This window comes from Salmo trutta, chromosome 17 (assembly GCF_901001165.1).
Source record: "Salmo trutta chromosome 17, fSalTru1.1, whole genome shotgun sequence".
NCBI classification, from domain to species: Eukaryota; Metazoa; Chordata; class Actinopteri; order Salmoniformes; family Salmonidae; genus Salmo; species Salmo trutta.
The window spans coordinates 49,784,469-49,811,455 of record NC_042973.1 but is presented as its reverse complement, the minus strand read 5'-3'; the positions used below and the strand labels follow the sequence as shown (position 1 = coordinate 49,811,455).

Sequence of the window (26,987 nt, the reverse complement as noted above, 5' to 3'; positions counted from 1 at the left end):
AAATATTGGGATTGTGATTGGCCAGCCAGGGAATCCCCAGCACCACTGGAAACGCAGGAGAATCAATGAGGAAGAGACTAATCCGTTCCCCATGATCCCCCTGCGTTACCATGTCCAGTGGCACCGTGGCCTCCCTGACCAGTCCTGACCCTAATGGTCGGCTATCTAAGGAGTGCACGGGGAAAGGTTGGTCCAACGACACCAGGGGAATCCCTAGCCTTAATGCGAGCCCACGATCCATAAAGTTTCCAGCTGCGCCTGAATCGACTAGCGCCTTATGCTGGAAAGAGGGAGAAAACAAGGGGAAAGTTACTAAAACGAACATGTGACCAACAGGGAGCTCTGGGTGAGGTTGGTGCTTACTCACCTGAGATGGACGAAGAGTGCTCCGCCTGCCATCCCGATTCCCAGAGGAGCTCCCCCAGCACCGGTCGGTAGAGTGTCCTCTCCGACCACACTGGGGACAAGGGGAGCCTCCTCCTCCGGTTCCCCTGGACGCGGCCCCCCCTAGCTCCATAGGTATGGGAGCTGGAGGACCTGGAGGTGGAACCAACAGGGCCCCGTCTGGACGCCCGCGCGCAGCCAGCAGGTTGTCGAGACGAATGGACATGTCGATCAGTTCATCTGGTGACAGGGTAGTGTCCCGACAGGCTAGCTCACGGCGGACGTCCTCCCGGAGGCTACACCTATAGTGGTCCATCAGGGCCCTGTCGTTCCACCCCGCTCCAGCAGCCAAGGTCCGGAACTCCAGAGCAAAGTCCTGTGCGCTCCTCGTCTCCTGACGCAGGTGGAACAGCCGTTCACCCGCCGCCCGGCCTTCTGCTGGGTGGTCGAACACGGCCCGGAAACGGCGGGTGAACTCGGGGTAATGATCCCTTGCCGAGTCTGGGCCATACCACACTGCGTTGGCCCACTCCAGGGCACGTCCCGTTAAGCAGGAGACGAGGACGCTTACGCTCTCCTCTCCCGAGGGAGCTGGATAAACGGTAGCCAGGTACAAATCCAACTGTAGCAGGAACCCCTGGCACCCAGCCGCCGCTCCATTGTACTCCCTGGGGAGAGCCAGGCGTAGGGCTCCGGGTCCGGACGTCGGTGGAGGGGTAGATGGTGGAGGGGGATTTGGTGCTGGGGATGCGGTAGGGAGGCCACTCCTCTCCCATCGGTCCATCCTTTCCATCATCTGCTCCATCGCTGAGCCGATTCGGTGGAGGATGGTGGTATGGTGAAGGACCCGTTCCTCCATCGATGGGAGAGGAGGGGAGGCTGCTCCTGCTGACTCCATAGCAGGTGCGGGATTCTGTCACAATGTTGCTAGGAGTGGTGGTAGGAGTCAAACAATAAGACATACCAAACGAAAAGGAAAAAGGGATCAGCGGCGGCTAGTAGGTCGGTGACGACGACCGCCGAGCGCCGCCCGAGCAGGCAGGGGAGCCACCTTCGGTGGGATTCGTGACAGCACCCCCACAACATGATGCTGCCACCCCAGTGCTTCACTGTTGGGATAGTGTTCTTCGGCTTGCAAGCCTCCCCCTTTTTCCTCCAAACACAACGATGGTCATTATGGCCAAACAGTTCTATTTTGTTTCATCAGACCAGAGGACATTTCTCCAAAAAGTACGATCTTTGTCCCCATGTGCAGTTGCAAACCGTAGTCTGGCTTTTTTATGGCTGTTTTGGAGCAGTGGCTTCTTCCTTGCTGAGCGGCCATTCAGGTTATGTCGATATAGGACTCATTTTACTGTGGATATAGATACGTCTGTACTGGTTTCCTCCAGCATCTTCACAAGGTCCTTTGCTGTTGTTCTGGGATTGATTTGCACTTTTCGCACCAAAGTACATTCATCTCTAGGAGACAGAACGCATCTCCTTCCTGAGTGGTATGATGACTGCGTGGTCCCATGGTGTTTATACTTCCGTACTATTGTTTGTACAGATGAACGTGGTACCATCAGGCGTTTGGAAATTGCTCCCAAGAATGAACCAGATTTGTGGAGGTCTTAAATTTTTTTCTGAGGTCTTGGCTGATTTCTTTTGATTTTCCCATGATGTCAAGCAAAGAGGCACTGAGTTTTAAGGTAGGCCTTCAAATACATCCACAGGTACAACTCCAATTATCTCAATTAGCCTATCAGAAGCTTCTAAAGCGATAACATCATTGTCTGGAATTTTCCAAGCTGTTAAAAGGCACAGTCAACTTAGTGCATGTACACTTTTGACCCACTGGAATTGTGATATAGTAAATTATAAGTGAAATAATCTGTCTGTAAACAATTGTTGGAAAAATGACTTGTGTCATGCACAAAGTCATGCACAAAGTCCTAACCAACTTGCCAAAACTATAGTTTGTTAACAAGAAATTTGTGGAGTGTTTGAAAAACGAGTATGTAAACTTCCGACTTCAACTGTATGCTGTCAAATACTCCCACAGTTCTAGACTAGTTTGACCAGTTGTTTTCAGCAACTGATATTTTTTTATTTGGTTGTCATATTGGAAAGTTTGTAGCAACAAACTATTTAGCTAGCTTTTTAATATGTATTGAGATATCCTTGTAATGAACAGTGTCGAGTGTCCAGAGAAGAAGGAAAACTTTCCAAGCTATGCCAGGCAAAATCGAGCATTATCAGCTCATTGTCATGGATGTATCCAAATGAATGTCAATAGAAAACAGCTACTTTGCTGTTATTCTGTCTGCAGAGGTCGTGACTGTGTTAGCTGTAGCTAGCTAGCAAGCAAGGGATAAGAATGTTGCCAGAGGCCTCCCGAGTGGTGCCGTGGTCTAAAGCACTGCATCGCAGTGCTAGCTGTACCACTAGAGATTCTGGGTTCGAGTCCAGGCTCTGTCACAGCTGGCCATGACCGGGAGACCCATGGGGCGGCGCACCATTGTTTCCGGGTTAGGGAAGGGTTTGGCCGGCAGGGCTGTCCTTGTCCGATCGCGCTCTAGCGACTCCTGTGGTTGGCTGGGCGCATGCATGCTGACATGGTCGCCAGTTGTACGGTGGGTCCTCCGACACATTGGTGCGGCTGGCTTCCGGGTTGGGTAAGCAGTGCAGCTTGGCAGGGTTGTGTTTCGTAGGACGCATGGCTCTCGACCTTTGCCTCTCCCGAATCCATACGTAAGTTGCAGCAATGGGACAAGACTGTAACTACCAATTAGATATCATGAAGTTTGGGAGTAAAAAGTAAAACAAGTAAATAAATGTTTCAGTTGATATCTTCATTTATATAAGCAAACTAGTACTTTCTCATTTTTTGGTTGCTAGAGACGCCATCCAGTCGTTCGTTCGATTAGTTCGATATTTATGGATGTGACCCAGTCATTCATTCTTTATGTTCTGTTGCCATCCTGCTGCTGGCAGCGTTCTTATCCCTCGCTAGCTAGCCAGCTAGCTACGGCTAACACAGTCACAACCTCTGCAGCCAGAATAACAGCAAAGTAGCTGTTTTCTATTGACATTCATTTTGGATACATCCATAACCATGAGCTGATAATGCCCAATTCTGCCTGGCATAGCTAGAAAAGTTTGCCTTCTCGTCAGGACACTCGACAGCGTTCATTACAAGGAGATCGAATTGCATATCAAACACTAAGCTAGGAGCTAGCTAAATAGTTTGTTGCTAGCAAACCTGCCAATATGACAACCGAATTAAAAAAATATCAGTTGCTGAAAACAGCTGGTCAAACTTGAAACGTGGGAGGATTTGACAGCATAGCGGCATTTGCGTGCAACAGTAGCCGGGACCAGAGAAATTCATGTTTATCACTCACCACGTTAGGTCATGAGATGTTCCCTTAAAAATGTGTCTCTGCAAAAACAAATCAATGATAGCTAGCTACGTTTTTTCCTCGTTGGACCCGCGTTTACAATGTGTCCAACTTCAGTTTGAGTGGTTGTTTGTAGCAAGTACGGTCTGCATGTGTCGGCGCTTATTGTGTCATGATTGCAAGGTGTCCCAACATCTTTTCCAACTGTCCCATCTGGTTTAAATGTCCACTCTAGAATGCCCTTCCAGCCAATCATAAACGACTATTCAACAATGCTGTGGTATAAAATGATTATAATGACTTTGTCTCGGGCCTAACAATAACGTGCCAATATATCCCCTCCAAACACCGGCTCAAGCCCTAGAATGGACTTCTAGCCAATCAGAGACGAGTACTCAACAATGCTGTGATATAAATATTAATAAATGCTTGAAGCAATCTTACACAGGGTCCTTCTTCAGGTACCGACAAACACATTAGAGATTCATTACATGGATTAATATCAAACATAACATCATAGTGGTCAGTGTGATTAACAGCTCATTATCAAGATAATGCAAAAAAAACCACTTTGTAAACACATTTGATTGATTTATTGATTGAATGATTAACCATGCTGTCTGTGTGATTAACAGGTTTGTCCCTCGCCATGGCGATGAGCTGGAGCTAGAAGTGGACGACCCTCTGCTTATGGAGGTTCAGGCTGATGATCTGTGGTGTAAGGCCTACAACATGAGAACTGGGGCCAGCGGCATCTTCCCTGCCTACTATGCTGCCAAGGTCATCCAGGAACCCATCAAAGGTATCAAATTTGGTTTATACTGTTTATGATGGTTTATTTAATCCATTAGACAGGCTTTGAACACAGCAAAGGTACTGTCATCAATACACTTTGGGCATCAGTGTTTGGTTATAGGATCAATATAGACGTTCTATGAAATGCATTCAATTCATTAGCCTGAGTGCAAGTCTGTGCCCTCTTGCCAACTCCTTGTCCCTTATTGTCATGCCAAACACGTTTGCCCATAGAAGTCGGCATTTTGGCAAGAGAGCACAAACAGTATAGGATGGAGAGGATCTTTAAATAGCCTGATTTGGCTCTGAATGAACCTCTACTGAATAATATGCTGACAAATAGAACTCTAAGTGTGTCTTTGCCCTTGCCTTTGTCTTACCCTATCTCCGTTAGAAAACAAAGATGACTGGGTAGACAGGTTCCGAGTGAAGTTCCTGGGTTCTGTTAACGTACCCTACCACAAAGGCAACGATGTGCTTTGTGCTGCTATGCAAAAGGTACAGTATCTGCCCCCCTGGTGGTGTGTTGGGGTTAGTAATCTAAACCATCATTTCACAATCCTCAATTGGAAAAACAATACGGACAGAAAGCGACTAGGCAGCCTATTGTACTTACAGCAACGTCTGAGAACGGATTGGCTTATTTAAAACCTGAGTGGATATGCTGACGTGCACATGTAAACAATCAAGCGGTGCTATTGTTTTCGTCAACAGATTGCTAACAACCGCCGGATGACCATGCAGCCTCCCTCTGCATGTATTCTGGAAATCAACATGAAGGGGGTGAAAATCATTGTGCAAGATGAATGTAGGACCTCGGAAAGAGTATGTCCTCTCTTATACACTGAAATGCCCTTTTTGTTGATATCTGTGTTCACAATGCCTCACTGTTATTAGTTTATGCATCAGTGTTCAAGGCCCATGTAAATACACATTTTTCATTTCGATTAGCTAGACACATGTCGTGATAAGGAATTTTCCAGTCAGACCAAAGTTAATCCTGTAAGTAATTTGAAGTCATAGATTAGTCATAGTCCCTCGTACGTTTGTCATACATTGGAAAATACAAGTATGGAGTATTTCTGTAGGAATGGAAAATACAGTATAACTAGAACTTTTCAAAACAGGGTTCAAACAAGGTTCAAAACAAGGTTAAGTAAGACTAGATCTTTTCAAAACAGTCTTGGGTGGAAAGCAGCAGTCATTTAGCAGGGTGGACATTTCCCTCGTGGGATACTGTGGTCCTATGGTCGGTGACAGAACCCCTCTTGCATAATGACCACTTAGTCTTAAGACTTTTTAATCCTCCTCACTCGTGGTTCCACCAGTGTGTCCCATTGGACCGGCTTACTGTATGAGTAAACTCTCAGACACAGACCATAAGGTCTGAGCCTAACATTATGTTCTGTTCTTACCGAGGTGTGGTGTATGGTGTGGTGTGGCCTGAGAGTCAGTCTGTTTCTGCTCTCTTGACAACTATTTATTGAATTGCCATGGCAAACATGAGCGGAAACAGACTGGAACCCAGACTATGCCAGTATGATGCATTCACTCAGGCCCAACAGCCACTGTACCCATCGAAATAGAATTAGCACATTCTAGAAGTACTCTCTAATTCTATGACATCACATGCTAGTGCAGGAACTCACCGTGACTATCTCTCATCTCTATGTATATTTTCACAGGGGGATAAGTGCTTTCACCTTTTTCAGCTTAAGAACATCTCCTTTTGCGGCTGTCACCCAAAACATAACAAGTGAGTAAATGACACATGCTAAACTAAGGAAGTCATTCAACTCCAGGCTACAGGCCTATGAATACCAAATCAGATTGATGGCCACCGCACCCACTAGGGCAAAAACTGGTTGAATCAACTTTCCATGTCATTTCAACTCCAAAAAACGATGTGATGACGTTGAATCAATGTGGAAAACTGATTGGATTTGCACAGTCATCAATGAAAGGGAATTTAGTCTTTTTCACTTTTAACTTTTAACCTAACTCCAATGACATGGTGCCATTTTTTGTTGATTCCATGTTGAATCCACGTTCGTTGACAACTCAACCAAACGTAAATCAAAACTAGACGTTGAACTGACATCTGTGCCCAGTGGGCAACTTATTTAACAAAACTTAAAGAGCTGTATCTCAACGGCAGAAAGACTAGCAAGTAGCCACTACTGTATCCGGAGCATGTTGTACCACGTCTCTCCCATTGATTCCAGGTATTTTGGATTCATCACCAAACATCCTGATCACCAGAGGTTTGCTTGCCATGTGTTTATGTCAGACGACTCCATGATGCCTCTGGCTCAGTCTGTTGGGTAAGCTCTCTAACATTTCTCTCTCCTCCGTTCTCTCTGCCACTCATCTCTTCTTACTATCCAAATATGCTAATGAATATGAACATCATACTGTTTATAATAATACATTGTTCTATTCACAAACTACTACTCACTATTTGTACCTAAGCCCTCTTTTGTTGTTCCTGCCTATAGGAAAGCCTTCCAACTGTACTACAAGGAAACGGTGGGCTACTCATGCCCAACAGAGGACATCTTCATTGAGTAGCTTTCTTCTCGCTATAGTACATTTCTCCAACGTTGTGTCATGATGAAAGAACCATGGATTACTGCATTGAATGGTAACGCTTTTAGTAATATTGATCTGTCACACAGGTCTACTTGGTGCGGCTTCCTATTCACTGTCATGTTTCCACAGCACAAACATGTCTACAGAAATACCCAAACTAAAGCATTACCAATCCTATCCAAAAGAGCATACATGCATCTTCCTTAAAAAAAAGGTAATTGGCCAAAAGTACAGTACTTTTAAATGTAGTGTGTGAAGCCAAATGTAAGGACCGGCACTACAGTACAGAAAATCCCAAAAGTAGTTACAGATTTCAGATCTAATTCAATATCACACTCAATATCAAAGATAGAATATGTTTCTATATATGTGGCTTTACGAGCAATTCCAAATGAGATGAGATCACTATATCAAGTCACCTGGAAACTTTGTCTTTGTACAGAGGAAGACAGAGAGGCAGTGATTTCAATCTGTCTGTATGTTGTCCCTGGACTGTTTTTAAAATCACACTGTGTTTGATTTCAGAATCAGTTAGTATGTATGTTGGGTGGGAAAGTGTATTAATGGATTAATGGTCCCCATCACATCATAACAGGCTTTTAATGAAGTCCAGTTCATCATTCTCACCAATGAACTCTGACTAGGGCCTATCATCTATCTTCCAATACCAAAAAGGTGATTTCACTTTTCTTTTTCTCTTAATGTGACTCCGTACAGCCAAGGCTTGTGGATTTGACAACTCTTAACGCAGTTCCACCTCTGACACCTCCAAAACAACTGCTATGCTGATGTCGGCCAAAGCGGATCTGATTTAATAGAGCCCATACTCCTACTGTAACTTGGAAACAATATTTTGGGCCCAAATTGTAAGGTGGGATTACTGTATAAGGAAAATACTTTCATAAATATGATCTTGGAATCACTGTGGTCTTACCACTTTAAAAGTCACCTGGAAGGCATGTGTTCTAAAATCATGTTTTCAAACCACAAGTAGTGCCTATTTTCTAATTATTGTGATTACTGTATACATTATGTATTTCCTTTTTATTTGAGAAGGTTATCCTGGCACTGTGGGACAGATGTAATACCTGTACAATATAAATATGATGTTTGTAAATGAAATGTCCTACAGTAAGTTTGATCAAACCGGGTGTGTATTGCATGATATCAATGTCAAACAAAACAATGTAGAGAAAAAAAACACAGGATGCCAATTCTTGTCATTAAATGTGAAGGTGTTTACATCCTCTCTGAACTTTATGATTTATATTTTCCTTGATGATTCCATCTCTAAACAACCCTCTAAGAGGCAACCTGAGGTATAAAAATCTTCCTGACCACGCAGTGAGACATTATTGCCATGGGCGACATTGTGACACACAGCAGCAATCTTTATATTAGTTGATACAGGGTTGGTAATCATAAATTACATACAAATATACCACATCATAAATAACTACATAAAAGAATGCGTGTTACCAGGTAGGGAACACTGAATTACAGTTCCAACCTGAAGAGATGTTATTGTAAAATAAAACTTTCACACTTTTCAGACAGGGAATGCAATCATCAGACAGGTTTTCATAGAACTAAATATATAACAGTTCTACAGAAATTGGCCTAGAGTAATAAGCCTAAAGTACACAGTTGTAACACAGACACTATAGTTGTAACAGGGTTAATGACAAGTTTAGTCCGTCAGTGGAAGTATAAGTGTGTTAATGGGAGACCAAGGGCCATTGGGAGGTCAGCCTCAGTTCAGGCTCAGTTCTCTGAGGAGTCTGTCTCCTCGGTGGATCCGTCACTCTCCATCTCGATCCTCTTGCGGTGGTGAAGGGACTTGCGTGGGGAGGCCTTCCTAGGGGGCTCCTTGTGTCCTGGTACACTGCTGCTGCTGTTGGACGTAGGACTGATAGCGATCTGGGCAATGCTGTAGAGAGCATAGAGATATAATAACATATTACAATATAATACTATTTAATCCTGTTGAGAGGAGAGGATACACAGTACTACGGAACTGACTGAGCTTCCAACCAGAGGGTGACTGAAGGTTCATAGTCAAGTTGTGTCAAGGCAATGAAGGCATGCAACATGATCTATTAGCCATTTTTAACAGTGTAGTAGAAACACGGGCAAATCTAGGTTTTGATTATGGTACATTATGTGCTCCAGTTTACTCACAGTTTCTCTACTTCCTGGTCCATCTCAGGGTCAATGAGAAGCTCTGACTTGTTTGGTAGGGCACCTAGCAAGGTCAACTCACAATTATAAACACTAGGTAAACAGTGATTAAATTAAAAGCCTGGTAGGGTACATTTATTGTAATGCATTGTAGTTCTATTTCATTATTGGAACAATAGTCTTTGTTATCAATAGATAACACAGTAGGCTAGTTCTCACCAATGTCCTGGTTGACGCCCTCATGTCTGACCAGAGCCATCACAAAGCCATAGAATGTCACTCTCTGTGTTAGCTCCAGAACCTCTCTAATGGCAGATGTAGAAGGATGGCTATGGAGAAACACACAAGATCAATAAATCACTCTAACTTAAAGTGGCAATATGTAACTTTTTCAGTGACCTGACCAAATTCACATAGAAATGTGTGTTATAGATCTGTCATTCCCATTGAAAGCAAGTCTAAGATGCAGTAGATCTGTTCTATGTGCACTATTTCTATACTTCCTGTTTTTAAGTTTAGTTTTTGCGTCCTTTACTTTCGGTTTTGTACACCAGCTTCAAACAGCTGAAATTACAACATTTTGGGGTTTGGAAAATATATTTAAAAGCTGTTTAGATGGTACAATGATTCTCTACACTAAACTTGCTTGTTTTGTCACATAAACTGATATTAGGCAAACTATTCGAATTTTAGCAACCAGGAAATGGTGGAGCGATTTCAACATAGAGCATCTTTAATCAGGAGTTATGTACCCTAGTAGTTCAATACAACTTCATTTGACCCCCCGGTATAATCTTCTCCCGAGTGCTGGTGTTACCTGAGAATCATTGAATGTTTGTTTATATTGTCATTGTAGGCTAGTCACAATATTTATTTAGATGTATTGTAATCATGGAACTATTTCTTACTTGTGTTTGAACCTTTCACAAAGCACCTCGATGCACTCTCCAAAGACAGAGGAGTCCACTCCTTCCTGGGCCTCAGTTTCCTCTGTGGCCACCTGGGGAAGCTGTTCCACTGAGGTAGAGGTTGGGACGATCACAGTGTTGGGGCTTTTCCCTGACAGCAGGTCCTGGTAGATCACAGCAATACTCTCCAGGAACTCTGTTAGTGGAAAGTAAAAGGAATACAGGATTTCAGGTGGCACTGTGGGTACCTGTGGCTCAGTTGGTAGAGCATAGTGTTTGCAACGCCAGGGTTGTGGGTTCGATTCCCACGGGGGGCCAATACAAAAAAATGCATGAAATGAAAATGAAATGTATGCATTCACTACTATAAGTTGCTCTGGATAAGAGTGTCTGCTAAATGACTAAAATGTAATGTAATGTACTGTGCAACCTAGAGTCTACCCAGTCAGAGGCTGAAAAGTATCTAGTGCTCTAGCATTAGAGTTTATGTAACCAGTTGCATCACCGCCTGGTATGGCAACTGCTCTCTGCATCTGACCATAAGGTGCTGCAGAGGGTAGTGCGTACGGCCCAGTACATCACTGGGGCAAAGATTCCTGCCATCCAGGACCTATATACTAGGTGGTGTCAGAGGAAAGCCCCAATAATTGTCAAAGACTCCAGTCACCGAAGTCATAAGACTGTTCTCTCTGCTACCGCATGGTAAGCGGTACGGGAGCGCCAAGTCTAGGACCAAAAGGCTCCTTAACAGCTTCTACCCCCAAGCCATAAGACTGCTGAACAATTAATCAAATGGCCACCGGACTATATACATTGTGTTACTTGTTATTATTTTTTACTTTAGTTAATTTGGTAAATATTTTTTTCACTCTTTCTTGAACTGCACTGTTGGTTAAGGACTTGTAAGTAAGCATTTCACGGTAAGGTCTACACCTGTTGTATTCGGCGCATGTGACAAATAAAGTTTGATTTGATTTGATCATCATGTCAGGTACATAGTGGTGAACCAAGTTCTCTCGTCGTTGGTTTATACAGATGTACTTACCTTCGAAGTAGAACTGGATTTGGAAAGAGAAGAGGAAATCCGAGAAGGACATGAGGCAGTCCATGGCATCATCCATTAGCACTATCCTATGTTGAAAGAGATATCAGTTGGATATAGTCATAGTGTTGATGATAAAAAGATGATTGTGGGGGCTGTTTTGTTAGACTTCAGTGCGGCTTTTGACATTATCGATCATAGTCTGCTGCTGGAAAAACGTATGTGTTATGGCTTTACACCCCCTGCTATATTGTGGATAAAGAGTTACCTGCCTAACAGAACACAGAGGGTGTTCCTTAATGGAAGCCTCTCCAACATAATCCAGGTAGAATCAGGAATTCCCCAGGGCAACTGTCTAGGCTCATTACTTTTTTCAATCTTTACTAATGACATGCCACTGGCTTTGAGTAAAGCCAGCGTGTCTATGTATGAGGATGACTCAACAATACATGTCAGCTACTACAGCAACTGAAATTACTGCAACACTTAACAAAGAGTTAAGCTCCTACAGGCCTTAGTTTTGTCGCACCTGGACTACTGTTCAGTCATGTGGTCAGGTGACACAAAAAAGGAATTAGGAAAATTGCAATTGGCTCAGAACAGGGCAGCACGGCTGGCCCTTGGATGTACACAGAGAGCTAATATTAATAATATGCATGTCAATCTCTCCTGGCTCAAAGTGGAGGAGAGATTGGCTTCATCACTACTTGTATTTATGAGAGGTATTGACATGTTGAATGCACCCGAGCAGTCTGTTTGAACTACTGGCGCACAGTTCGGACACCCATGCATACCCCACAACACATGCCACAAGACGTCTCTTCACAGTCCCCAAGTCCAGAACCGACTATGGGAGGCGCACAGTACTACATAGAGCCATGACTACATGGAACTCTATTCCACATCAAGTAACTGATGCAAGCAGTAAAATTAGATTTAAAAAAACCCAGATAAAATAAACACCTTATGGAACAGCAGGGACTGTGAAGCAACACAAACATAGGCACAGACACATGCACACACACACACACACACACACACACACACACACACACACACACACACACACACACACACACACACACACACACACACACACACGATAACATATGCACTATACACACACTGTGCTATCCCAGGAGGTCTACCCCGGGGGATGGTAATAGAGGGGAGGTACGTGAGGCGACGTTGGCTCCCTCTGCTGGGAATACGGGAGCTGGGCACCCCGACACTGACAGCTAAGTGGAGGTAATTAGAGGAAAGTGCCAACCAGCCGTGCAGGCTAAATAAAAGGAGCACGATGGCACACCGCGGGAGAGAAGGGAGAGAGACGGATACCAGAGAAGGGAGAGAGACGGATACCAGAGAAGGGAGAGAGACGGATACCAGAGAAGGGAGAGAGACGGATACCAGAGAAGGGAGAGAGACGGATACCAGAGAAGAGAGACGGAAGACAGAGCAAACCTAAGTTATTTCTTTGATATATTTATTTTCTGTCTTAAGTAAAGTTGTTTTTCGGACTAAAGCCTCTCTGTGTCAATCTCTGCACGCTCAAGCCAACACCCCACGGTTTACCACAGCAGGTACTCATGGATTTTGTACTGTAGATATGTGGAGTGGAGTAGTGGCCTGAGGGCACACAGTGCGTTGTGAAATCTGTGAATGTACTCTGTTTTTAAAATTGTATAACTGCAGCAGCTAATGGGGATCCATAATAAATACAAATAGTGTATACTTTAAATGTTTACAATCATGTGTTGGCATTCCATTTCACAGAGATGAAAACACACATTACGTTCAGTAACTTAAATGTAGCTAAATTAACAAAATATTGTACAATATCGATAAATTATGCCAAATCAGACCTTGCTGCATGTTGTACCATCTCCACTGGGAAGTCTGGACAGAGAAGCTGCAGAAGTGAGCTGTACTCCAACATGGCCAGGAGGTCTATAGCAAGCATACAAAAGCACATAGAATATATAAACACTGACAAGCAACACCAGAGGTATTCATTAATCTATATAACTCAATGACAAGGTTTTGCTCACCTGAGGTAGAGTACCTCATGATAAGCTGTAGACCACACTATTTACCAAGAGTTTTAATCTATATTCTTTGTAGCTGTCTATTTACCACCACAAACCAATGCTGGCACTAGGACCGGACTCAAGGAGCTGTATACGCCCATAAGCAAACAGGAAAAAGCTCATCCAGAGTGTCCGGTAACTTAAATGTAGGGAAACTTAAATCTGTTTTACCTAACTTCTACCAGCATGTTAAATGTGCAACCAGAGGAAAAAACACTAGACCACCTTTACCCCACACAGAGACGCATACAAAGCTCTCCCTCGCCCTCCATTTGGCAAATCTGACCATAATTCTATCCTCCTGATTCCTGCTTACAAGCAAAAACTAAAGCAGGAAGCACCAGTGACTTGGTCAATAAAAAAGTGGTCAGAGGAAGCAGATGCTAAGCTACAGGACTGTTTTGCTAGCAAAGACTGAAATATGTTCTGGGATTCTACCAATGGCATTAAGTACACCACATCAGTCACTGGCTTCATCAATAAGTGAATCGATGATGTCGTCCCCACAGTGACTGTACATACCCCAACCAGAAGCCATGTATTACAGGCAACATCCACACTGAGTTAAAGGGTAGAGCTGCCGCTTTCAAGGAGCGGGACTCTAACCCGGAAGCTTTTTAGAAATCCCGCTATACTCTCAAACAGACAAAGCGTCAATACAGGACTAAGATCGAATTGTACTACACCGGCTCCGAAGCTCGTCGAATGTGGCAGGGCTTGCAAACTATTAGACTACAAAGGGAAGCACAGCCGCGAGCTGCCCAGTGACACGTGCCACTAGACCACCTAAATTACTTCTACGCTCGCTTTGAGCAAGCAACACTGAAACATGCATGAGAATATCAGCTGTTCCGGAAGACTGTGTGATCACGCTCTCCATAGACGATGAGTAAGACCTTTAAACAGGTCAACATTCACATTATCAGGACGTATACTCCAAGCATGCGCTGACCAAGGGGCAAGTGTCTTCACTTACATTTTCAACCTGTCCCTGACTGAGTCTGTAATACCAACATGCTTCAAGCAGACCACCATAGTCCCTGTGCCCAAGAACACTAAGGTAACCTGCCTAAATGACTACCGACCTGTACCACTCACGTCTAGCCATGAAGTGTTTTGAAAGGCTGGTCATGGCTCACATCAACAACATTATCCCAGAAACCCTAGACCCACCCCAAATTTGCATACCGCCCCAACAGATCCACAGATGATGTAATCTCTATTGCACTCCACACTGCCCTTTTCCACCTGGACAAAAGGAACACCTATGTGAGAATGCTATTCATTGACTACAGCTCAGCATTCAACAACATAGTACCCTCAAAGCTCATCACTAAGCTAAGGACACTGGGACTAAACACCTCCCTCTGCAACTGGATCCAGGACTTCCTGAAGGGCCGCCCCCAGGTGGTAAGAGTAGGTAACAACACATCCACCACGCTGATCCTCAACACGGGGGCCCCTCAGGGGTGTGTGCTCAGTCCCCTCATGTACTCCCTGTTCACTCATGACTGCATGGCCAGGCACGACTCCAACACCATCATTAAGTTTGCCGACGACACAACAGTGGTAGGCCTGATCACCGACAACGATATAAAGGGAAAGGGGGATACCTAGTCAGTTGTACAACTGAATGCCTTCAACTGAAATGTGTCTTCCACATTTAACCCAACCCCTCTGAATCAGAGAAGTGCGGGAGGCTGCCTTAATCGACATCCATGTCTTTGGCACCCGGGGAACAGTGGGTTAACTGCCTTGCTCAGGGGCAGAACAGCTGATTTTTACCTTGTCAGCTCAGGGATTTGATCCAGCAAACGTTTTGGTTACTGGCCCAACGCTCTAACCACTAGGCTACTATAGGGAGGAGGTCAGAGACCTGGCCTTGTCGTGCCAGGATAACAGCCTCTCCCTCAATGTGATCAAGACAAAGGAGATGATTGTGGACTAAAGGAGAAGGAGGACCGAGCACGCCCCCATTCTCATCGACGGGGCTATAGTGGAGCAGGTTGAGAGCTTCAAGTTCCTTGGTGTCCACATCACCAACAAACTATCTTGGTCCAAACACAGCAAGACAGTCGTGAAGAGGGCACGACAAAACCTATTCCCCCTCAGGAGACTGAAAAGATTTGGCATGGGTCCTCAGATCCTCAAAAAGTTCTACAGCTGCACAATCAAGGGCATCCTGACTGGTTGCATCACTGCCTGGTATGGCAAGGCACTACAGAGGGTAGTGCGTACGGCCCTGTACATCACTTGGGCCAAGATTCCTGCCATCCAGGACCACTATACCAGGCGGTGTCAGAGGAAGGCCCTAAAAATTGTCAAAGACTCCAGCCACCCTATTCATAGACTGTTCTCTCTACTACCGCACGGCAAGCGGTACCAGAGCTCCAAGTCTTGGTCCAAAAGACTTCTTAACAGCTTCTACCCCAAAGCAATAAGACTCCTGAACAGCTAATCAAATGGCTACCCAGACTATTTGCATTGCCCCCCCTTTTACGCTGCTGCAACTCTCTGTTTATTATCTATGCATAGTCACTTTAATTCTACCTACATGTACGTATTACCTCAATTACCTCAACTAACCGGTGCCCCCTCACATTGACTCTATACCGGTAACCCTGTATATACCCTCGCTACTGTTATTTTACTGCTGCTTTTATTTTTTGGTATTTTATTTTTTACTTAACACTTATTTTTCTTAAAACTGCATTGTTGGTTAAGGGCTTGTAAGTAAGCATTTCACTGTAAGCATTTCTACACCTGTTGTATTTGGCGCATGTGACAAATAAAATTTGATTTGATTTTTATTTGACACACACACAGGAGGTCCATGCAGGAAGCTGAAGCTAGAGTATAATTCCATAAGCCTTGTGTTTTTAATCGTAACTTTTTCACTCAATTGTTTTCACATTTTCCAAATGTTCAAAGACAGTGTTACCTCATCACACACAAAGACACACACGCACACACACACACACTCATTAGGCCTACCTCCATTCTTCCCGATCTGTCGGAAGCACCTCCAGAGGACGCGGATGAAGGAGGCCCTGTTATGAGCTGTGGCCTTGATGTAACCGAACTCTCTGAACAGTACGTGGTTGCCGTTCTTCACACTGCTAAAGCTGTCAACCAATCACAAAGGAAGTGAAATACAACATAAGGTCCAGTTATTTGACAAAAACATAATAATAATCCATAAACAGGAGATGGCTATAAGCAGTTTAATGTAAGAATGTATATCTACCTACATACCTACACTGTAGCTACAATGTAAAAACTTTGAAATAAGATTCATTGATTTGAGGAACGTGGCAGGGAAACGTATTCCACCCCACTGTTCATGATCTGCTCTGAAGAAACAGACTGGTAGAATAGAATAGAAACGTACTATTCTGCAAAGTAACGGACGATGCCAAACTGGGTGTATTCCTCCTTGTGCTCCAGAAGCTGGGTCACAGCATCGTTCAGGTAGAAAAGCACGTTGGTCTCAGCTGCCAGAGGAGAGAGGGTGAGTAGCTACAAATTATTAATTTAGCTTTGGGTCAACCAATATCGGTGTCCTTTTACGCAGGTGTTGCTAGCTAACAAAGAACCGTAATGCAGAGCAGCATATCTCTACCCATAGGCCTAACGGCTCTGCTGCCTGGTTAGCTAACGTTAGCTACTCACCAAGGTACTCATCAACTGAGAGGGTAGGGTTGAAACGATCAGGATTCATTTTCGTGCACATTGCAGGGTCCGTAATTCTAAGGTTATATGTTGATATTTTAATGTATTCACTACTTGAATTTTACAGCTGACATTGCATGTTCATGTTACTGTGACGATCTAGCCTTGGTAGGTTTCGGCACAAGATTTCGTTTCCATGGGAAACAGTACCGGATGTTTTGGGTTTTATCAACTAAACCCCCATGGAACATCGGTATTCACTGAAGGTTCCTAGTGTAACACCCAAACAGAATGCAACAATCATGGGTCTATTGATTTAATGGACAATAAGTGATTGATGAACTATTAATGTAATGGACAATCATTCAAATAGCTTATTACACATTTATTAAAGCAGTCCGTATATGCAATACATCAAGATACGAAGTATATTGGCCTGAGTAGCCTCAATGGTCTAATTTCAACCACAAAACCGTCCTTTGCCATTGTCATATTAACATTTAAATTCAGGGCCATGTTTAGTTAAAGACAACACAAAACATCTCCACTACCGGTTGAATCAATAGATGGACTATCTTTCCACAGACCCTGTCTCTGGCCGTTTGTCTCTGTAGGTGCTGTAGAATCACACTCTTTCGACCCCTTCCTCAGCACCTGAGGGAGAGAGAGACAAAGGATTCACAAAAAGGTTTGCTGTTTGGGGTTTTAGGCTGGGTTTCTGTATAAGCACTTTGTGACATCTGCTGATGTAAAAAGGGCTTTATAAATACATTGGATTTGATCTCTCTCTATTATTATCTCTCTATTATCTACATTTGGAAGCATCTGTATGAGGCATCTTTATGTGCTGCATCTGAGAGAGGGAGTGAAAAGGAGAGATGTTGCTCAGGAGGAAGACGAGACTGGGGTTTTGAAATTGTGGTATCTTGCTACTAAACATTCAGACACAGCATCATAACACATAGTTAAAGTCTTGGAGGTACAGTAAGTCATTTGAAGCACAGGATGAAAAGAGGTTTGTTGAGGTTCACTGAGTGACCATGGGGCGTTAAGGCAATGCATTTCTGTCATCTTCACCTGAGTAGCAGAGGAAGTTGTGATGGTCATCGTAGAGCAGCTCCACCCATAGGAAGCCTCCCCGTTGGTCATCGCTCCACAGGGGTTGGAGAAGTCCTTCTTAGGGGGTGTGACTCCCTCCCAGTGTCTGTAGTCCATGTGGTCCCCGGTCATCCAGCACCACCTGTCTGTGATGATGTACCTGCATAGGGTCATAGAATGAAAAAACAAGTCGCACACTCATCTCTCCTTGCTTCTGGATTTATTACCAACATTTCCAATAGCCTTCATCGGGGTGTGGCAAATAGGTTCTCATCACATCTGTAAATACCTGCGAAGGATATTCCATGTCTTTAAAAATTATACAATGAGGCAAGATCAGAAGATGGAAGCAAGGTAAGCCATTGTCCTGTCATGGAAATCATTGTCCTCTCCATGTTTTCATTGATACATACGCCAATATGCAAGTACACAAACTGAAATTTGATTTAACAAGTTTACAGCATATTGTTACTGTGTATACCATAGGAATATATTCTAGTCTATGCTGTATAAGTCAATCAGTGGAATCCTCAACTTTATGTACTGTAATGCTTTCTATATTTAAATTCATTTGTCACAGAATTCCTAAAAGAACTCAGAATATCATCATCCTTGGAAATAGCATAATCACTAGAATATTTCTCTCTGCACAGCACTGGAAATTAGTTCAACCTAAAGTGTGATGGTGCAAGGTATCTGACTGTTATTCAAGGTGTAAATGTTTTTATTGTGTCTGTCCCTAGTCAAATACATTAAAGGGATACGTCATCATTTTGGTAATGAAGCCCTTTATCTGCTTCCCCAGAGTCAGATGAATTTGTGGATAACGTACCATTTTATGTTCAGTTTGAAAGAAGTTGCTAACTAGTTTCACGTAATTGCTAACTAGCGTTAGCGCAATGTCTGGAATTCTATGGTAACTGCTAGCATGCATTTCCAAAATCCTGAAGTATCTCTTTAACACGAATAGAATAAATAGTGCAGGCCAACCAGGTCAAACAATAATCCAAATTGTGAAGACAAGGCAGTATGTCCTGTGTCAGGTATAGCCCCAGAAAGAGGGCATCATGGGCCAATGATCAAGGCTAGAGCAAGCCAGGGCAAGCAACAGGAGGCAGGCAAAGGTGGAAGGCAGAGAAAAGGAAGGAAGGGGCAGGGGAGGACTGGAGACAGTAGAGCACCAAGCTGACCTCAGGGCAGGTAGGGAAAGTTAGGGGAAACACTGGCAATGAAATAGACAGAAGAGAGTTGAGACCATGCTCATGCTGACTCTATAACTTTACAATTTCAGGGCTCACAAATGTTTTCATTCCATATGCCATGTGCAGATATGGCGTTTGCCATATTGGCAGGATTTGGCATCTGAATATGTGTTGTTGAGGTCTAAAAGTCAATATATTTTGACTGGCAATTACCTAGGAAGGCTGCTTAATTTAAGGTTTGGGCATAATGTTAGTAGTGTGGTTAAGGTTAGGGTTAGGTTTAAAAATCATATTTGAACGAAGAGAATTGTAGAAAAAGGCGGGGTTTAGCCATTTGTGGTTGTGGTACGTTACTCTAGTTATGTCCCTCCCTCTGGTTCCCCGCCCTTGGAGGCGTTTTCAAAGCTTGGACTGGGGAAAGTAATGGTCGAATATCGGCTCCATCTAAATAGCTAACATCATTTTGCCTACGAGAAAGACCACAGGTAATTAAAAAAAAAGCCAGTATTCATTGTTCTGCTTCTTAGCTAGCTAATGAAAGGAGAGTTCGCGCTTTGATGTTCACTCAAGACAGACCTCATTCATTTTGCTCGCTGCTGCGTTGTCTGGGCCTGGCTGTGGTGCAGATGAAATAGCTTTTTTTTTAATGTTAGGTAACGTTAGACAAGTCTTATTTTGTACACATGCCAGCTTCATGCAATGCCATGACTTGTATATTTGCTCCACATTACACTGGTTGGTGAGAAAGCATCGTTGTAAATAGTCAACATGGTTGTTGGGTTTTGGTCGTGTTGACAGGTCCAGCTAGCAAAGTTACTAGCTAACGTTACTGTTACTAGCCACGTTAGCTTGACGTTGTCAGCTGACGTTTGCAACGGCATCAGTTTTCGCTTAACATAGCAAGCTAACTGCATTGATGTTTAAGACGTGTGCAACACATTTGTGTCGTTATTTGATTCCATCAAAATCTAGTTTTCTAACTAACGGCTTTTTTTCCCCCCCTTCGAAATATTAGCGCGCTAACTAGTTGCGAGTGGGGCTCTGCCAGCAATGTTCATCATGTTGCTGTAACTAGCAACCTAACGTTTGGTTGTAATGTAGCTAGCTAGTTCATTCTACCCGGCCAACATATTGAACTCGTACCAGCCAGTCAGACATACGTTTTGAAGTTGTATTGGTCGTATGTACAGGATACAACGAAATTCGTACTTGCGTGTTCCTTCTCGACAATGCAACAACAATAAAATATAATACAATAGGAACAAGTAAATGGAAGTAGAATAAAAATGTTGGTATAACACAGGAAGGCACAATTTGTAGTACAATATTTAGCTAACGTTAGACTTATCAGCGAAGGGGGGAATTGGGGGGCAAGTATTTACATTGTGTGTGTGCTAAGGTGTGGAGAGTCGGTGCAGGTGGTCAATCTAGCTCAAGGGTCCAGCAGCTTGATGGCTTGTGGATATAAACTGTATCAGACCTCATGCTCAGATACGTCTGCCAGACGGTAAGGGAGTGAACAGCTCATGTCTGGGGTGTGGGGTCCTGCACCGTTTCAAGTAGATGTCCTGGATGGGTGGGAACACAGCCCCAGTAATGTACTTGATGTAGCTTGCCAGAATCAGTTGTCATGCTTTTTGGCAAATCTTTACATATCGCTCAGCTATTTGCAAGTAGTTAATTTGCCTAGCTAGATAGATGGATAGCTAACATGTTGAGGAATACCGTTACACATGACATGATAGTGGTACCCGTAAATGTCATTTCTGAAAGCTGTTTTACCCCCGACGTGCATTGATCAATATGAAATCTGACAGGCATTAGGAGAGAATGACATGCTTGTCCGTTCAAATAGAGCTGTAGCACCTAGTACAGCCCATTTTATTAACTACTTAACTAGCTGGCTATATTGTAACGGCTAGTTTTGTCCTCAGATCTCCACTCACAGTGCATTCGACAAGCAAATTGTTTAACTGAATTATGTCCTCACTCTCCACACATAAGTGTTATTGGTGCAGGCCAGAGCATCTCATACTGATGCTTTTGTGAGTGCCATGTTGTTTTCTAAATTCACTATTGGTATGATCTTCTCAATCTTTTGATGCGTACTTAGTAGGTTACGTGTCGTGGATGAAAGGAAGTGAAATACACATTTAATTTAATCAGAAATGTACAGTTCCTTCATAAAGTATTCACACCCCTTGACTTTTTCCGCATTTTGTTGTTACAGCCTGAACTTAAAATTTTGATTTTGTCACAGGTCTACACACAATAGCCCATATGTTTTTAGACATTTTTACAAATGAATTAAATGAAAAGCTTTAATGTCTTGGGTCTTAAGTATTCAACCCCTTTGTTATGGCAAGCCTAAATAAGTTCAGGAGTAAAAATGTGCTTTACAAATCACATAAGTTGCACGGACTCACTCAGTGTGCAATAATATTTGAATTCAGGCTTCTAACAACAAAATGTGGAATAAGTCAAGGGGTATGACTACTTTCTGAAGGCATTGTATGTTATGACTGTACCATTGACATACCAGTACTCATTCCAATTGGATGTTCTGAGAATGTATTGCAAAACTGGTGACTCCCACTTTGTTTTGATATTGTTGTTACAGTTGAATTTGTAAGGCGAAAACAGAGGTCATCATGGGTGATGACAGTGAGTGGATGAAGTTGCCCATCGACCAGAAGTGTGAACACAAGGTGACTACCCCTTACACACACACTTAAGACAAACCTGACTTTCCACAGTGTTGAATTCTTGCTGGATGTGTTTCAGCAGTTCTGGTTTTGTTTCAGAAAATGTTATCCAATAGCACACCCTGAACTCACATTGTAAGCCAGCGTTTTCCATTAGTGCCAGCCGTCGGCTAATCAGCCGGTTACGGTCTCCTTTTCAGCCGGTTACCTTTTCAACTTCCTATTAACAAGGCTACTTTTCATTTAGAAGTTTAAATTGGCTAGTCCCTCGAGCCCTCTCCCGCTAGAATGAATGACATGCAGTTTCTAGCAATCTATTGATAGGATAGGCGCCTATTATACACAAAGCGAGCGACGACAGGGAAGCGCCGTCTGTCCCGTCCCCGGTATAATTTGTGTGCGCTGTGGTTGGTTGCAGTTGAATTTCTTTACATGGAGGAGGGAGAGAGCATGATGCTCGTTGAGTTTGCACATCCCATGTAATGTAAGTTGTAACAATGAGTTGAAATCCACTTAGCCTAATTATTATTTTCTGCAACCATGTATTTTCTTTCTTGTCTTTTACATAGCCAGCAACACAGAGTCGTGATGCATAGGCTATTTACTGTGCTTTATTTGACAACTGAAAAGCAAGCGTTGACCGTTATAAAAGGTGTCGAACCGACTGAATAAAGTCGATGTCCTATATCCCTTTGCCATTCATAAATCATGCAGCGTGGTTATGTTCATGGTTTCGCATCGGGACAAGTAAACCAAAGGTTTTCCTTTCCTAGGATTTCAGGGCTCGCCAGATAGTGACGCTAAAGTGAGTGACTCTTGTCTCGTCAGTCAGTGTAGCCTATCGCATAGGTGAGAGAGCCATTCATTTGGCACCCTAATTTGCACGGGGACCGGTAGGCCAAGGTTTTTTGATGATTATCCGCAGATAAATAATGAAAACATTCAATGAAGAATCATAACTGCAGGAACAATAGGTTGTGGAGAGCCTCATTCTGGTCCAAATATGATCATTAGGGCCCTTACGGAATCTGGGCATTAAAACGGAATTCAACAATCTAATGAATGTATTGACATTTTTAGCAAAATATTTTTTGTGCGTATGAAACATAGGACCAACACCTTACATGTTGAGTTTTTTTATTTTGTGTTTAGTATAATACTTAAGACTATCGTAAGCCTTTGATGGTTCCCATTTAACCCTTTTCATTTATTTTTCAAGATAATGTGGGCTATTTACTGAATTTTTCTATTGTAATAAAATACATCATTTGAAAAAGAAACGTTGTAGCAATGCATATCTTGCAGTAAAACTGTAAATGAGACTTTAATATCGAGAATACAGGTTAAATATTAAATGTTTAATCTTCTTATACTTAGAAAATAGCCCTTATCATATAGACCTAGACAAAATCCAGAACAACTACCAATACACTGAATTCATACATTTTCAGTAATTTAAATTGTCGTGTCTTTCTACACAATACCACAATACATTTTTCCGATCTGGGAGGTAAACTTGATAAAGTAGCCAATTCAATAATTTCACACTACTGGCCCGGGGGTGCCTGGCTGGCAAATGTTTCTCTTTGGTGGCTAGTCTATGTACTTGTGAAAAACACTGGTAAGCTCATTTATGGAGCAGCTTTTCTTGAACACCGTTTCCCCCACAAAAACAGCTTGTTTAGACTAGATTTCCCGCAGCAAAGAGCTAGACTGAAGACTGCTAAATGGATTTTCCAAAAGGATAGCCTAACATGCAGTGAAGCTTATGATTTAAAGTTTCCAATCCCTGTCTTCAGTCTCTCTCAAATGATTTACACTCACTGACTGCTTCAATCACAATGGAGGATATGCTAGGCCAAACAACTGCCCTCTGTACGTAACATCAAAAGAAGGCCCATTTTAAATTTGTTTCTTACTCTGGCTGTACAACTAGAATCTGGGTCATATCAAATCCCTTGGTTATGAACTAAAATGTACCTTGACTCCCTCTCATCACAAGGCTCACTATTCTCCTGCTTCATCCCAACCAAGGTATGGAAAGCCAGACTAAATGGCTATGAAGAAGCCCTGAAGCTCTTCAATAGGATAGAGGATGAGAAGAGCCCAGAATGGGGCAAGTACCTGGGCCTGCTTAAGAAGTTTGTGACAGACTCAAACGCAGTGGCCCAGCTTAAGGGCCTCGAGGCAGCACTTGCCTACATCAAGAATGCTCATGTGGCTGGCAAGTAAGTATTAGATCTAGATCTCATCTGACGACACAAACAGAACTTTGTAAATACAAGAAGAGGTAATAGTAACTCATTGCCTTGATCTTCAGGCTACTTGAATAGTTGAAAAGAAGTCATGAAAAGGCCTAACTCATAGCCTTGGTCTACAGGTTAGGTGAATGCATACAATTATAATACAAGAGACTCATTGTAATTAGATGGATGAATATATCTGCATCTCCCAGTGAAAGCTTTGTCTGTTTTAAGTGCTGCTCTCTGTGTGAAACTGGGCTAGTTGTGGAAGCTTCAGTGAGCTGCAACGCAGTCAGGATACATTTTAAGCCTGTCTGATATTTATATATGGAGCGAGCCAGTCTGACATCAGATCTGTATATTGTGTGCAGCCTATCAAGCATGGATTACACTATTGAAGGATTCTAGGAATGACTAGTAGGGACTTTGAGTCTATCTCAGAGTTTACACTTCAAGATTCCACCCGGATGATGTCTACTATGTGATGATTAGTGTAGGTTGATATTTACACATTGTACAAAATATCAAAGCCTAACCTATATTTGAAGTCAAACAAAAAGCATTTTTTACTTGTGTGAACATGCTGGAATTAGAATGCACGGTAGTGAATGAGAGAAGATGGGCCGCGAGCATCAACGGCGTCATGCGTTTCAAATTAGAAAGCAAGTCTATTTTCCTCGCGTCTACCCAAAGCAATGCTGGTAAAGTGAGCGGATATAGACTGCATTGTTATGTCTGTAGTTGTGAGGTATAGTTAAAACGTGTCTATTTAGTATTTAAGTGTAGCTGCCAGTGCCAATAATACATATTTGGAAACAATAACTTTATGCCTGCCTTTGTTGATTTTGAGCACAGGCGTACAGCCTATGCAGGCTATGTCTGGGGAAACTCCGTTCAAGAGAGAATACTGTTATGTAGAAAGAACGAGACGAGCGAAATTCTTTATAAACGGCTAGGTTGTATTAGCTACAACTCTCCTCACGTTTGTGAGCTAACATAACTGGAGGCAGGTACAGTGGCTCCCGTAGGACATATAAGGTGAGTCAAAAGGAACACACGACAATAATTCACAAGGGCTACGTAGCAAACATCATTCAACTGTTTATTATCGATTCTAATGTCAATTGAGTTGGTATACGCTACGCAGTGTCTGTGAATTGACAATTTAGTCTCGCACGGAAATTTTGACGGTGTCTCTCTGTGGTTTCGGCTTAAGTGTTTTGCATGTGTTCCAGAACATCAGGAGAGGTGGTGTCGGGAGTGGTCAGTAAAGTATTCAACCAGCCAAAAGCTCGGGCCAAAGAGCTGGGCTCAGACATCTGTCTCATGTACATGGAGATTGAGAGGGCTGAGGTGGTTCAGGACGAGCTCATCAAAGGCCTCGATAACAAAAACCCCAAAATTGTTGTCACCTGTATTGAAACTTTAAGGAAAGCACTCAGGTGAGTTTTTCTACTTCATAGTTTTCATAAAGATTTCTCCAACCAATTAATTCAGACACTTTAAAAAAAGTATTTTTTACCATAGCTATTATGTCATTACATAGGCCTAAATCCTGAAATGTAACCTTTTTTTTCTTCATTTCCAGTGAGTTTGGCTCCAAAATTATTACTCTGAAGCCAGTGGTGAAAGTTTTGCCCAAACAGTTTGAGTCAAGAGAAAAGGCAGTTCGAGATGAGGCCAAACTACTAGCAGTAGAGATCTATAAATGGATCCGGGATGCTCTTCGACCTCCTCTCCAGGGCATCAACTCTGTTCAGGTGAGATAAGGCTTCTGAAAACTTTGATACAGAGGCTCTTTCTCAATTAATCTTTTCTCGATTTCTTACATCCTCGCTTCCTTCTCAAAACACATAAGGAGAAGTAGGTCTGAGGGGTAGGGATTTTGGACCTTCTTCAATAATTGGATTGATGCATGGAATCTTCAAAAGACCAATTGAGATGCAGCCAGAATTTGTTTATGCTCATATGCAATATGGGTCTCCATAAATGCTGGAACAACCGATGAATGGGATGTCTAACAGCGGTCTTTCCTCTTTCTTTTACAGTTGAAGGAACTGGAGGAAGAGTGGGTGAAGCTGCCGACTACAGCCCCCAAACAGAGCCGCTTCCTCCGCTCACAGCAGGCCCTCAAGGCCAAGTTTGAACAGCAGCAGGCAGCTGGAGGAGACGAGGCAGATGGTATACTTTATCAGATTTAGCCTATACTTTTGAAGTCCACATTTTAAGCCACTTTACCTCTTTTTCCTAGCCTGGATGGCAGTCTTTGCGCTGTCTTATGGAACTCTTTATGGAGTTGTTGGCAAGATAGCACCAACAGATCTGTGACTAGGCTTCTCCCCAGCAGCTTAATTCCATTTGTGAAACAATTGATCTTCGTCAATGGCTTTTGAGAGAGAATTTGTGCAACGCTTTATGTCTTTGTGGAAGATGTATGTAAATGTGCCATGTTATCTTGTTGATGGAAACTGGTCTTGTGAAAAACCTTTGCTGAATTGTCGTCATCAAAAAGTCTCAAGTATACAGTACCAGTCAAAAGTCTGGACACAAGGATTTTTCTATATTTTAACTATTTTCTACATTGTAGAATAATAGTGAAGACATCAAAACTATGAAATAACACATATGGAATCATGTAGTAACCAAAAAAGTGTTAAAGTGTTACCTTGTTGCAACACAAGAAATTAGCTGA

The 26,987-nt window shown here is 42.9% G+C and overlaps 3 protein-coding genes across 9 annotated transcripts in view; 2 read left to right on the top strand and 1 right to left on the bottom strand.

The window, feature by feature from the left end:
* The window catches only part of mapk8ip1a (mitogen-activated protein kinase 8 interacting protein 1a), a 38,844-nt gene extending 30,443 nt beyond the window's left edge, over positions 1-8,401 (top strand). For all 5 annotated transcript variants that reach the window (XM_029697119.1, XM_029697122.1, XM_029697121.1 and 2 more), the window contains 6 exons: positions 4,403-4,569; positions 4,957-5,060; positions 5,277-5,387; positions 6,248-6,318; positions 6,788-6,886; positions 7,061-8,401. In XM_029697119.1, the coding sequence (XP_029552979.1) occupies positions 4,403-4,569; positions 4,957-5,060; positions 5,277-5,387; positions 6,248-6,318; positions 6,788-6,886; positions 7,061-7,133 (625 nt within the window). In that variant the 3' untranslated portion in view covers positions 7,134-8,401. The remainder of the gene's footprint in view (positions 1-4,402; positions 4,570-4,956; positions 5,061-5,276; positions 5,388-6,247; positions 6,319-6,787; positions 6,887-7,060) is intronic.
* Positions 8,375-17,264, bottom strand: cstpp1 (centriolar satellite-associated tubulin polyglutamylase complex regulator 1). The gene is made up of 9 exons (XM_029697125.1): positions 17,048-17,264; positions 16,767-16,869; positions 16,370-16,500; positions 13,151-13,235; positions 11,289-11,374; positions 10,244-10,439; positions 9,555-9,664; positions 9,336-9,399; positions 8,375-9,084 (listed from the first exon to the last, which is right to left on the bottom strand). The coding sequence occupies exons 1-9, from the start codon at positions 17,106-17,108 to the stop codon at positions 8,919-8,921; spliced, it is 1,002 nt and encodes a 333-aa protein (XP_029552985.1). The 5' UTR covers positions 17,109-17,264; the 3' UTR covers positions 8,375-8,918.
* Positions 17,265-19,713: 2,449 nt separating this feature from the next.
* The window catches only part of LOC115152347 (cytoskeleton-associated protein 5-A), a 49,076-nt gene continuing 41,802 nt past the window's right edge, over positions 19,714-26,987 (top strand). For 2 of the 3 annotated variants that reach the window (XM_029697118.1, XM_029697116.1), the window contains exons 1-6: positions 19,714-19,832; positions 21,968-22,055; positions 24,087-24,280; positions 25,531-25,737; positions 25,884-26,055; positions 26,344-26,476. In XM_029697118.1, the coding sequence (XP_029552978.1) occupies positions 21,999-22,055; positions 24,087-24,280; positions 25,531-25,737; positions 25,884-26,055; positions 26,344-26,476 (763 nt within the window). In that variant the 5' untranslated portion in view covers positions 19,714-19,832; positions 21,968-21,998. Of the gene's footprint in view, positions 19,833-20,772; positions 20,855-21,967; positions 22,056-24,086; positions 24,281-25,530; positions 25,738-25,883; positions 26,056-26,343; positions 26,477-26,987 lie in introns of those variants that run through there. The other variant, XM_029697117.1, reaches the window with a different exon arrangement.

Coding starts and splice junctions, on each gene's coding strand:
- cstpp1 (XM_029697125.1), bottom strand. CDS start 17,108: ATGTGCACGAAAATGAATCCTGATCGTTTCAACCCTACCCTCTCAGTT. Junction 16,870..17,047: donor CTCAGTTGATGAGTACCTTG/GTGAGTAGCTAA, acceptor CTCCTCTGGCAG/CTGAGACCAACGTGCTTTTC. Junction 16,501..16,766: donor GTCCGTTACTTTGCAGAATA/GTACGTTTCTAT, acceptor ATTGGTTGACAG/CTTTAGCAGTGTGAAGAACG.